The sequence below is a fragment of the Coffea arabica genome, chromosome 5c (assembly GCF_036785885.1).
Source record: "Coffea arabica cultivar ET-39 chromosome 5c, Coffea Arabica ET-39 HiFi, whole genome shotgun sequence".
Classification (NCBI taxonomy): Eukaryota; Viridiplantae; Streptophyta; class Magnoliopsida; order Gentianales; family Rubiaceae; genus Coffea; species Coffea arabica.
Window position 1 is genome coordinate 45,856,696 of NC_092319.1, and position 12,419 is coordinate 45,869,114.

At 37.2% G+C, this 12,419-nt stretch overlaps 3 protein-coding genes across 3 annotated transcripts; 2 read left to right on the forward strand and 1 right to left on the reverse strand.

Annotated features, from left to right (window-relative positions):
• Positions 1-817: 817 nt before the first annotated feature.
• On the reverse strand, positions 818-5,572 carry LOC113691106 (uncharacterized). The gene is made up of 9 exons (XM_027209310.2): positions 5,341-5,572; positions 4,443-4,518; positions 3,619-3,735; positions 3,308-3,501; positions 3,095-3,200; positions 2,798-2,945; positions 2,493-2,632; positions 1,365-1,531; positions 818-1,285 (listed from the first exon to the last, which is right to left on the reverse strand). Exons 2-9 carry the CDS (start codon positions 4,501-4,503, stop codon positions 992-994), a joined length of 1,227 nt encoding a protein of 408 aa, XP_027065111.1. The 5' UTR covers positions 4,504-4,518; positions 5,341-5,572; the 3' UTR covers positions 818-991.
• Positions 5,573-5,953: 381 nt separating this feature from the next.
• On the forward strand, positions 5,954-6,467 carry LOC140007829 (uncharacterized). The gene is made up of 2 exons (XM_072051236.1): positions 5,954-6,029; positions 6,146-6,467. The coding sequence occupies exons 1-2, from the start codon at positions 5,954-5,956 to the stop codon at positions 6,271-6,273; spliced, it is 204 nt and encodes a 67-aa protein (XP_071907337.1). The 3' UTR covers positions 6,274-6,467.
• Positions 6,468-6,661: 194 nt separating this feature from the next.
• Positions 6,662-11,101, forward strand: LOC113689892 (protein DOG1-like 4). The gene is made up of 2 exons (XM_027207695.2): positions 6,662-10,020; positions 10,730-11,101. Exons 1-2 carry the CDS (start codon positions 9,577-9,579, stop codon positions 10,949-10,951), a joined length of 666 nt encoding a protein of 221 aa, XP_027063496.1. The 5' UTR covers positions 6,662-9,576; the 3' UTR covers positions 10,952-11,101.
• Positions 11,102-12,419: the final 1,318 nt, after the last annotated feature.

Below are 12,419 nucleotides of genomic sequence, written 5' to 3' on the forward strand. Positions count from 1 at the left end.
CTCTTATTGCCTGCAGAAATTGTTGTTAATAATGGAGTTATTTATAGTGTTCGGTAGAACAGCTAATTTTCCTTTCCCATAGTAATTACTCCCTCCGTCTCACTTTGATAGTCCCATATTTTTTTTTTTTACACAGTTTAAAAAAAAGTAGTTAACTTTGTTGGAAAAGTAAATCTAGATTGCTATTTTTCTAAAATACCCTTACATTAAATATGGTACAACTTTATGGGAACTTGAATTGATGATAAAAAAAGAACCAACTCTCATTAAATGGGGTAGGTTTATAGTAACAACAACTTACATTGAATAAGGATATTTTAGGAAAATTAAAATACAACTACATTCTTCAATTGAAAAGTGGACTACAATTTGAGACAGACGAAAAAGAAAAACAGGACTATCAAAGTGGGACGGAGGGAGTATTAACTCTATGTGTTCATTGCATCGGACATGTCTGAGGTCTCTTATCTGGCTTTGGGAATATGGACTAGCGGTAGCGTTCTGCTTCACTGACTGAAGTGCTGCAAGGAAGGAGCATCTGCTTCCCGTATGATGACCTTCTTGTACCCTGCTTCTCACGCTGATTCCATGCCAATGCAATGTGCCCAGAGTTCCGCTGCTGTGTTGCTGGCTATCCAATGTTGGCTGAGAATCTTCCAAGCCAATTCTCCATTTCATCTCTCAAAGAGTACCCCCGGCCCCTGCTCTTCTTTCCAATTCATGGCCATTGTATTTGCAACAAAATTAGGTCAAAGCCAAAAAATGGTCCAACTTATAAATAAGAATAGTAAGCAAAACTGGAGATCCACACCAATCATGTAGAAAGTTAACTTCTGGCATGTAGATTACATTTCATATCACTGTTTCAACAAATTTCGAAATTGTATGCGCGAAAGAACCAAAAATTCTTTTTGCTCATATGGCCCTGAAAGTTGAAGGCAAAAAAAAAGTGTCAAAAAAGTACATTCTTGAAAGTTTCAGTTAAATCAATTCATTCTTTCTTTCCCCTTGCTACATCAACAAGATACTGATCCAGATGGTTGCCAAATGTTTTTGTGGAGAATGATTGAGCAATGTGAAGTCGAGCTTCTCTACCCATTCCCTCTGCCATCTCGGGTTTCTGAATGAGTTTTGCCATAGCCAAAGAGAAATCTCGTGGACTGGGGTCACAAAGGAAGCCTGTCACACCATTCTTGATTGTCTCAACAGGACCACCACTGTTGCAAGCAATAACTGGTTTACAGGATGCCATTGCTTCCAGAGGAACAATGCCAAAATGCTCATCCTGCATCATTATGTTATCTCTGGTCAAGAAGTTTTATGCAAATCCAGCCCCTTTTACAAGAGCCTAGATGTTGCCTTACCTTTGGTGTATAAAGAACGCACAAACACTCAGACAAAAGTGCATTTCTTTCTGATGTGGAGCAAGACGTGATGAAGTTGACTCGATCAGAGATACCTTCCCTTTGAGCTAAGTCTTTAAGTTCCTCCAAATAATCAACATTCTCTCTAAGGCGTTTATCATATCCACCTGCAGAAAGACGTTGCATAGAATCCATATGAATGGGTTGTGCACGCAGAAAATTCAGTATTTTGTCACTTTTATAAATCTTAGACATGCTTGCGCACAATATTTCACAGGGTTGATGCCAGCAGCTTGCCATGGTCTTTCATAGTGAAACCTTTACAGACCTCCCATTAATTTGCATCTTGGACATTAAATTGTATTATTTCTTATAGAAAACTTTAAAGTTTGTCCTTTGAATGCACACCATGTACCATAATTGCCTATCGAAATAACAATCAATTTAATAACAAGCTCTCAAAATATACCACAGCTTTTTAGGGAACCTGCCACGCAAATTTTTCTAGCTTCCTTGTGTGTGAGGGTGGATCACAGGGAAATAAAATTGTCTACTTCAGCAAATAGACAGTGAGATCTAATAGGTTAATCTGCCAATAATCATGACACAATATGCTTCCACAAAAGTCGAAGCATGATAAATTTGCTAGCTGTCAAGAGTCAATAATTGGTTTTGCATGACCCATACATAAAAAGGAGCTACTATGATGCAAAACAATTCCTGACTGCCTCTCATTTACCATCCCTTTGTTTTACACTTTTAAATGTTAAGGGATATTGACCTTCATCTTTTGCCTTTAGAATCTTCTGGAGGGCTTGATTTCATTACAAATAATGCCACCAACTACATATTCTTGGCCAAAGGTTTATATATTAGCTTGGCTGAGACAGAGAGGTCATAATAGCTTATCTTCTATAACATCAACCAAACATATGACATCAATACAAAATAAAATGCAAGTATATGACCAAAATCAATGCCGTATTGCAATTATTGGTTCATCATTGCCACAAACGCAAAATTGCTTCATGAACCCAGGTATAAAACATTACCTATCTGAATAGCCGAAAAAGCTACAAAAAGCACCACATTTAAGTTTAGACCAATAAAGAAGAAAAGATGACTTGCCTGCAATAGTCAATGAAGCACCATCCAGAATGGCTCCTTGTAGTTCATCACATGCAAGGTTCTGAAGCATAGCAAAGGCAGATATTGCTAATTCTATGTTCTTCTTCCTTTCAAACCGATTGATCGAGAGAAAATTCAACCTAGAGAAACAAAAACCTTAGGTTCCCAAATCCCAGAGATATTTTAATAAGGAAAGCAGAAATGCAAATACAACTATGAGAGAGTAAACGTAGAAATTATAATATGGCATTCATGTTGTAGAACCTAGGAATAAAAGATACCAAGAGAGGAAGCATTGTTGTTACTTAATAGCATTAGGCTCCTTAAACTGATCCAAATTGACTGCAGGGTAAAGTACAGCTGGTCTAATTCCGAATGCATTAAGCCCCTTGAATGTCCTTGCAAATGTAGATGCAGTAAATTTGCTGTTAACAAGAATTAGGTCTGCGATACCTACAGTTCCACAAGGTATTCAGTGGAGACTCAATATACTTCCACATTGGGGTAAAGAAAACGAAGCACAGACTATCAATGCAAAAGAGGTGACATAAATATAAATGGTATGGATAGAGAGAGCAAGAGAGACAGGGAGGAGGGATTACCAGTTGTTTTTTCTTCTAGAAGGTCAATAGGTATCCGATATATCCTCCTAAGAAGAGTAGTGTGTTGGGCTAGCAAGAGATCAGGAAAATGGCAGTAAAATACAACCTAGAAGGGAAAAAACGAAGGGGAAATATAAAAAAAAAAAAAAAACCAACTAACTTTATTTCCTTCTGAGATATCCCAAAATAATATCAGTGAAAACAAAATTTTACCTTTGTTGATTTCTTCAACTTCAACAGTGGAATGACAACAGATACCTGATCTACAAGTATAACATCGAACGATCGCCAGAACAGCATCATACAAACAGCAACAAAAATGCAACGGATATATGCACATACTGCATGAAGACGATAGAAAATATGCCGGGGGAGAAAAGAACCATATACAGTAACTGAGAAGATCCCTGGAAAGTAATTACTGCACTCTTAGCCTTTATATTTATCAAAAATATTCATAAAGTCTATGCCCAGGACCAAGGAAATATCAGCAATACAAATATTAGAACAATTCCCCATTTTACCAGACAAAGTCTCCTCAAAACAGCGTGTTTTATCATGATGTGACGTAAAAACATGAACTTTATGCCCATGAGATGCAAGCTCCACAGCTGCATCAACAATTAATCTTTCAGCTCCTCCTAAAAACCAAGAAAATGGTTATTATAAAAAGTTCAAGGGAAAAAATATATTAAGGAAGACAGAATTAGAAGGCAAAATTGCAGTCCAGCACCATAAACACGTACAAAAACCAGACTAGAAATTTTATGTATCTTTTCAAGTCTTTGAAGATGTAAATGAATCCATATGAGCACATTCCAGGAGCACTATCTCTGCCTAATTATGACCCACTGGAGAAAGTTTCACCATGGATTAAGTGCAAAACATTCAAAATAAGAAGTACATCAACCCTTTGTTTGTGAACCCATTCTATACAGATGCTACAGATTTATTCTCTCACTAAAACCCCCAGTATTTCTCTAAAGTATATCTCACATAAAGTGTCAACTGTTCAAATTAAATGAAATAGTGGACTTTTTTCTTGGTTTATCAACAGATGCATCCATTCAGACTTACATGTCATCCAATTTCAGGAGCTAAGACATTCATGAATTCTTACCTAGATGCCACTGCTAAACAAAGAAAATTACCATCCTAGGTCTGCAGACAAGCTAGAGATGGAAAAAAAAAATCATAATACAACATGTTAAAACCAATGATAAAGGCAAAAAAAGAGGTCATTGTACTATTGCCGATTTTGACAACCAATAAGCGCTAAACAAACCACTTGATCATAAGTTGGATGAGAATTACATACATAAGCAGAAAGTCATTTCAATATAGTTACCAATTCCAAGATCAGGGTGGATGATAGCCACATTCAACTTTGAGCTCCCTGATTTCTCCATCTCTATTTATCCAGACTACACAAATGAAACCAAAGAACGGGTCATAAAAAAATGGATGCATTCATCAGGACAAGCAATACAATCCAAGCTAAGCCCTATCTCGCAGCATTTTGGTGTCCTTAAAATTCCATTTCTTGCTGCTATCAAAAGAATACCCTTCCCATTCCCAAAAGAGCATGTCATAAAGTAACTTCTTTAGAAGATTAAATAAATCGGATATAGCATCGCTAATTTCCTCATCTCACCAAAGCAAGACATCACAGCCATAAATACAATTATGGATGGTATTAGAAGGGGTTAAGATGCTTTCTACGCATGTTCATGACACCTAAAGATTGAATTTTGTCCAGTCTGTTTCGTTCCTAGACAATCTAACAGCAGCTGTGAAATGAAATGTGGATGGAAAACTAGTCAATTCTAAGCTTTTCGACACTCAAAAATACCGCACATTATACGTGAATATTCTCCCAAATGACCGAATGAAAGTAAGTTCACAAAAAGGGCTCAGAAGAATTAAGATTCTTTTAATGGGTTAGGTCTCTGAAGCCTATAACAGCAAACAAACAATCCCCCGCACTTTTAATTCGGGAAAGATTGAGAACATGTATATACATCGAGCTTTCAGACCACCATAAAGCAACAAAAATGAAAAAAGAAAAGCAGAACAATAAGCATCAAGGATAGCTAAAAATCTACCAAATTGGAAAGAAAAATAACAAGAAAAATTTACACACTTAAGCATCATAAGATGATAAAAATCCGACCTGACAATCAGACAGAAGTCCGGACAAGGAAAAGTCAAACCACAAGAAAAAAGTTAGTGCGAAATGCAAGTACCTGAATTGAATCTGTTTTGCGGGTTCAAACTGCTATTTGGAGTCAGTCACCACACACATGTATATGCATACATGCTGGCAAGACGAGAAGACGACGAAGAACAAGGCAACAGAGCAAGAGGAGGAAGAGAGAGATGGCACCCACCTAATTTTGGAGTGAAAATTTGTTTTCCTTTTTCTTCCTTTTTTTTTCTTCTTTTCTTTTTCTGTTTTTGGGAGAAAAGGCTCACTTAGAAAATTGGAGGAATCTGGAGGCGTGATCTAGAACCATGATAGCTGAGCAACAAGCCTGAACGTGGAACAGAGGCGTGGTCTTCTGACCATCCATGAGAGGGGTGAGATAGTCATTTTGATCTAACTTCAACAGGCTTGGGCTAAGGGATTGAAGAGCCTTACAAGCCCATTTTTAATGCCTCATAGGCTTGGGCTAAATCTTTCTAATTAGGACCACTGGACAGGAAAAGATTGAAACTCCTTAGTGGCCCATTTTGGATACACCGGTCACTGGTGTAGTCATCACTCATGCCTAGACTGTGAGGAGTGAGAACTGAGAACCTGATGGTAGATAGAATCATAGAAGTATTGAAAGAAACGAAGAATTACAGAAGAAGAAGATGACTATACCAGTACCAGTGGGAGAAGAAGTGGGGCCCAAGCTGGTTCGATTTCTTTACTTCATTGGCGCTGGATGTAAGTACATGCACTTCCCTGTGCTTCTATAAAATATTTTGATTTTGTGTATTTCGTTTTTTTTTTCTGTTTTTTTTTACTAAATTCAAGAAAGAAATTTTTTTGTTTTGGTTCAGTTGTATGCACTGCAGCTATTAACAAGTGGAGGGATTTGGAAAGGAAGGCTAATATTCAGAAACAGCAAAAAGAGCTGTTGGAAAATCCATCACCAAATTCACATGGAGTACAAAGTGCTGTGGAGTAGACTTAGGAATCAAATAATACATGCTCTTCAAGGTTCTTGAGGACCCTTTTATCATAACAATTGGATCTTTGTCATATGTATTGAATTGGAGAAATCTAGGTGATTTTGCTTTATGAATTGGATGATATAATTTTTTGGTGATCGAGTATTATTAGACTATCCCGTAATATAAGGGTGTGATTCTATGGGGATAATTTGTCGAATTATATTCTTGCAGTAGTCACAGAGGTCATCACATAAATAATATGGACACTGAACATCTTTAGTTTCCTTTCCTGTGAGTTGTATTCTTCAATCTAAGATGGTGCTCTGATGATTCAGTCGAAAGAAATGCCCTTGAATTATAACTCAGGAATATAATTAATCAATAGAATGTCGTGTTGCTGCGTCAGGTCTCCACTCGTTGTGGTATAGTTCTATTTCTTTTCATCGTATTTTCCTTTGCTTCCCTGTTAGTCTGTTGCCTTGCAGTTTTGGAGCTTTGCTCACTTCTGTTGGTTTGTGTAATCCCGTTTAGAAGGAGCATTCTTATCTGTAGGACCAATGAACATTTGACGGACTGTCATTTAAGGTTCTTATCGTAACTAGAAGGATTAGTGGCTACCAGAGGCTAGGGAATCATGATAGCTTCAAATAAAAAGTTGGACAATGAGAGTGCGAATGTAAAGCTATACTGCATCAGGACAGATATAGAATGGGCCAAGAATTTGATCTTTTGACTACTCATTTACGTACTAAATTAAAGGACGTTTAATGTTAAGAATTGAATTGAAGTTTAAGACTGATTGACAATAATGATGGACAAGAAAACTTTCAGACTAGTATAAAATCCTTTTTATTCTCTGTGCAGCAGGAGTGTAGCTTTTTTCTTCATCATTCTTTTAAAGTGTCATACTGTAATTCCTCTGGTTTTACCCTGCAAAGGTGCCGTCTTTGATCAGGGGCTAGAATTATCTTAAGTAGCCACTGTTTGTCCTTCCACTTGTGTCTTGTTGAAAAACTTATTTCCATGATTACCATGAGTGTTGATCACATATTGTAAGGCAGCTGTGCTCACCCTTTTTTTTTTTTTAATCCACACGATTATCTGTTGTATATGCATTTATGTTTAGATGTGGATGGTCAATGTTACTCGTCATCGATTCTCTGCATTTCCCTTTGTTGAAACAACCTTGTAATAAAACTGTTGTCATGGGATGGGAGAATAGTAGACTAGCACAGAGCTTACCTGGTTAACCTATTTGACAGAATCACCTCCTTAAGAAGGTTAAGGAAATAGTTGTAACGTAGATTGTCATGTCAAAATAAGATTGGATCATTTTACTGAATATAGCTATTCATAGAGTAGGGCACGGCTTTACGTGTAAGAGCAATGGTAGTTGGATTTAAATGGGGTTTCTTTGGACTTGCTAATTCTTAATAGGATTCCCTTTTTCTTGGTCTTCGATTATGTACTGATTTTCCTGTGAGTATGGATTCATTTACTGCATTAATGGATAACATGACATGATACTAGAATCTACAAGTATTTTGGGTGTTTAAGTAAACCCAACTCTTTTTTAGGACTCTGGTTAGGCAATTGGAATGGGTTAGGATGCTTATTGCTGCTGAAGGACTTCGAAGTGCATCAAATTGATGTTCTTTTGGCTGAGCTAGGATTTTGCATAGCTGGAATGATCTCTTAAGCTCCTTTTATATTGATGACAATGGGAAGACAGACATATAACTTTTGTAGGATTTGCTAAAGTTGAGCTGGAATAGCTAGCAAGCGTCAAATATTACAGCAAATCTCAAACCAAACAAGCTTGACTTCATAAAAAGATGTTCAAGATTGCAGAAAAGATAAATTTTTAAAGCAATGCTGAATGACATTTAGCATTCTATCTACAGTACTCTAAAAGAGGGTAGGCCATCTATCGACTGTGTAACAATAAGTACTGTCTTTGAGCAAGATTTTTCTTTGAAGAACCTTGGTACTTCATCAGACTCCTAATAGAAAGTTAAAGTATGAGTTCGAATTGTAGCAACTTGTTCCAACAAAGACAGTAGTGCCTAAATTGCACTAAAATTCTCGTGGAGTCCATCAACAAATCCCAGCTTCCAAGTGTTGTGCTTTTGTCCTTGGCCTTTCGAAGGTCATGCGAGACAATGTAAAATACTTATGACGTCTAGTGATGCATATATTGTGAATGGACTTATTATTCTTCTTTGTTTTGCTCCCCAAGTTGGAAAAGCGACCGCCTTGTTCACATGAAGTTTGCAGGTTTGTGCTATTTTGTTGCTTGGACTTGTTTGTGGATCAAAAAATAGTGCAGCAGAAGATTAGGCCTTGCTTCAAGCATCTTAGCCGAACTTTGGGGAATCCGGGATGGCCTTGAAGTTGCCTTTTCTGTCAATCCAACATGCTTAGAAGTGGAAGTTGATTGCTCTGATCTTATCTATCTCATAAAAAAAAAATAAAAGTGATCCTAGTATTGCTGATAGCAGGTTCCTCTTTTCATAGTTCCAGGAACTCAAAACTTCCCTACATCTTTCAGAAGGCAAATACAAGTGCTGATAGACTAGCCAGAATGCGAGGCAATCTAGACTCTTAAAGTTCTGTGGTTTTTGATGTTTGTCCTCGTGATTTAGTTTCTGATATTCAGGAAGATTTGAGGGAATTTATGTTTTAGGATCCCTGTTTTTACCAAAAATGGAAAATGTCAACGTAGGTGTAGGATTAAGCGAGGGAATTTCACTTGAGAGGCTGGAGTTTCGTCATAGTTGGTGGACTGAGCGGCCAGTGAGCACAAAATCGGGCCACTAGATGCAAGAGAATTAATTAGTCTGAGCCAACTTTATTGACCTTTTGACTTCAACTTCCCATATTCATTTCATGTGCCACTAGAGCCCATCGTTTCACTTCCATTTGCCCTAAATATTCACTGCAACTCCAGAAGAGCCCGTTCGGCTTGAATTTTTTGGGAGTTTTTTTTTTGGAGAAAAATTATTTTAGCACTTTTTTGGACGTGCGTATATGAAGTAAAAAAAAAATGATTAAAAATCTCAAGCATTACATGATGAAAGCTTGGCAGGTTGTGAAGCTAGCTGTATGCTGTAGCTGCCATGAAGACTGCAGAACCAACCACTCATATTCTTCCAGGTAACCCCCATGCACGCTCCTCCCCTTCAGCAATGATCAACCGACCACCGTTTCCACCCCCCATTACTCCACAATAAAACCTCCCCTGTATCTTTTTCCTCCGGGCACCTTATTTCCATAGCTAATACTACAGAAAAGAAAATAACAAAACCCCGAATCAAATGAGCTTCCAACGGTTTTATGAGACCTGGTTCGAGCAGCTCCACCAGCTTATGAACCAACTCAACCGAGCACCGCGTCAGCCAACGGCGGAGGAAGAGAACCACGAGCTGGTTCAGAAGGTTATGTCCCACTACTCCGAGTATTACCGAGTTAAATCAATCGTTGCCAAGCAAGATATCCTGTCAGTCTTCGCTGCACCGTGGGCCACAACCCTTGAGCGATCCCTCCATTGGATTGCCGGCTGGCGGCCCACCACCGCCTTCCACCTTATTTATACTGAGGCCAGCATCCGTTTCGAGTCACAAATCTTTGATATCCTACGTGGGCTTCGTAATGGGGATCTCGGCGACCTCTCCCCAGCCCAGTTCCGCCGTGTAAGTGAGCTTCAATGCGAAACTGTCCGGGAAGAAAATGCTATCACTGATGAACTCTCTGAATGGCAGGCATGCAACTGATGAGTTTTCTTTCTTTCTTTCCTTCTTTTTTAATGGTTCGATTTCTTTTCTTTCCTGCCCAAAAAAAAAAATTCTTTTCTTTCCCCACTTTCATGTACTTTCTTTCGGGTGAAGTAGTTGCAATTTTTTAAGATTTTACTCAAAACTATCTCTAATTTCAATTTTTTCAGCATTGGCTTGTAACATTTCCCATGAGAAGAATTTTGATGATTCATGCATCAGCTGAGCAACCTTGAGTAAATAAAGTAATCCCCTTTAATCATGTATGCTACAAATAAATGCATCCCACATATAGCTTCGATATTTCACTGTAAATTTCAATGCTCGAGAATACTGAACGGGCATCAGTTTGTTAATCATGATATATCAAATAAATTCTCCCCCAAATGATTTTACAGTTGAAGGCAGCTTATCTTGTATTCAGCTTTATTTTGTTGTTTAGATGCTTATTCCTTACATTTTCTGCATTGGAAGAATTAAATTCCTTATCTTGAAGGCAACTTATATTGGTTAGTTTTCTATTTTGAAAGCATCATCCTTTAAAATTGCCTGTTTCATCTCCCTACTTTCTGTCCCAAAAAAAAAAAAAATCCTTACCTTCTTCATAGGTGGAATTAGTTTTATTTTCCTTTCCCTTAAACTTCTAGAAAAGGACTTTATAGACGTATTAATGGATAGATGTGTGGACTGGTGTTAGGATGGGGCAAGTGATTTCGTGGGAATGCGTAGCCATGGTGATGGTGGAAAGATGGAAGTGCTGGTGAGAGTGGTGGAAAAGGCTGATCAGCTGCGGCTGAAGACTATTGAGAAATTGGTTGAGCTGTTCACCCCACGACAAGCTGCAGAGTTCTTGATTGCGGCCGCCCACCTCCAGTTTGGTGTCCGAGCATTGGGTGCCACTTATGATCGTCGACTCTAATGTTATTGTTGCAGAAGTATTGCATCAATAAAATTAGTCCTATCTATCAATAAATTTGAAGCATCTATCTATCTCTTGACAATATTTGAGTTCAAAAAATCCATCTCTTGACAATATTGAAGGAAATCAAAACCAAACTTTATTTAGTAATTGCCAAACCGCAGTATGGTTTTTTGTTTGTGTCCGAGTCTGTGAGTGTTTATATTGGTTTTGATAGTTACCTTTTAGTTAGTTTAGATTGGAAGTCCTAGTTTAACCAGCAGTTATTATTTGTTTCCTTTCTTTGTGTCTAATTAAATTGGCAATTGAAATCTTGACTGTACCAGAATTTAGGATCTGTTTGGCAGGGGAGTTTTTTGTCAAGTTTGTCTCCTATAAGTTTTTTAACAACTTTTTAGTTATAATAATCTCAAAAAACTCTCCAAATTTTTTAAACTACACACTTCAAAATAACCAAAATACATTAAAAAAAAATTTCCCTTCGGTCTTTTTTCTTCCACCTCAACCCATCACCGCGAACCGGCGCCGACAATCTCTTCTGGGGCCAATCACCTCTCTTTTTTCTTTTTTTTTTTTCCTCTTTCTCTTCTCCCTCTTCCTCTCCTCCCCTCTCCAAAGGGAGAAGATGGGGATAAAGGCTGTGGGGGAGAGAAAAAGCAAAAAAAAAAAAAATATTTTGTTTCTGCTGCTTGTTCTGGCGTTCGAGGAAGAGGTGGCAGGGAAGGGAGAGAGGGAGAGCGAAGGGAGAAGAAGAAAAGAGGAAAGAAAAAAAAAAGAAAAAGAAAAGACAAAAAAAGTTTTCTATCTTAAAAAAATTTTTTACAACTTATACAGTAAGTTATAATAAAATTTTAAATAAACATCTAAAAAACTTATTTGTCAAACAGGGCCTTAGTTTCCTTTAAGTCCAATAGTTGAAGTCCGAATTCGAGATTTTTGAAGAGTTTAGTTGAATCTTAAAAAGTGAATTGAAGAAAGCCTTGAGAACTTGTTGAGTTGAGTTATGAGATAGGGGAAAACCTCTCAGAAATGTTATTTGTGAGTTCTTGTAAGCGAACTGTTACGATTTGATATTGTTATTATTGAGTATTAGAGTTAATAAAATTATTATTGAGTATTTGTTTGTGTGTTTTTTCTCTTCTTCTTTTCTCATATTTTTTATATATGTTAAAATGACTTCCATTGTTCATGATTTTTTGTGCTAATAAGCAGTATTAGAACTTTGAGTTTTAATTATGGGGCTTATTTGCAAAATTAATGCACAAAAATAGAAGATTTATTGTTGAAAATTAGGACACAAAATTGGTCCTAATTGAGTCAAGTTTAAAATTTTGAAATATGGATCTGTATTATTTACAATATTATGCTATTTTTACCTTTGATGACAACAATGAATTTGAAATTTAGAGTATGACAATGAAGGTGTTTTTTCCAAACTATAAGAATTTGGGATATTGTTCAAAAAGGG

Bases quoted from the DNA above. Each gene is read 5' to 3' on its own strand.
- LOC140007829 (XM_072051236.1), top strand. From the start codon at position 5,954: ATGACTATACCAGTACCAGTGGGAGAAGAAGTGGGGCCCAAGCTGGTT. The intron at 6,030-6,145 runs GTAAGTACATGC...GTTTTGGTTCAG, and splicing joins TTACTTCATTGGCGCTGGAT to TTGTATGCACTGCAGCTATT.
- LOC113689892 (XM_027207695.2), top strand. From the start codon at position 9,577: ATGAGCTTCCAACGGTTTTATGAGACCTGGTTCGAGCAGCTCCACCAG. The intron at 10,021-10,729 runs GCATGCAACTGA...GACTGGTGTTAG, and splicing joins ATGAACTCTCTGAATGGCAG to GATGGGGCAAGTGATTTCGT.
- LOC113691106 (XM_027209310.2), bottom strand. From the start codon at position 4,503: ATGGAGAAATCAGGGAGCTCAAAGTTGAATGTGGCTATCATCCACCCT. The intron at 3,736-4,442 runs GTAACTATATTG...CTTGGTTTTTAG, and splicing joins CCACCCTGATCTTGGAATTG to GAGGAGCTGAAAGATTAATT. The intron at 2,946-3,094 runs GTAATCCCTCCT...GTGGAACTGTAG, and splicing joins TCTAGAAGAAAAAACAACTG to GTATCGCAGACCTAATTCTT.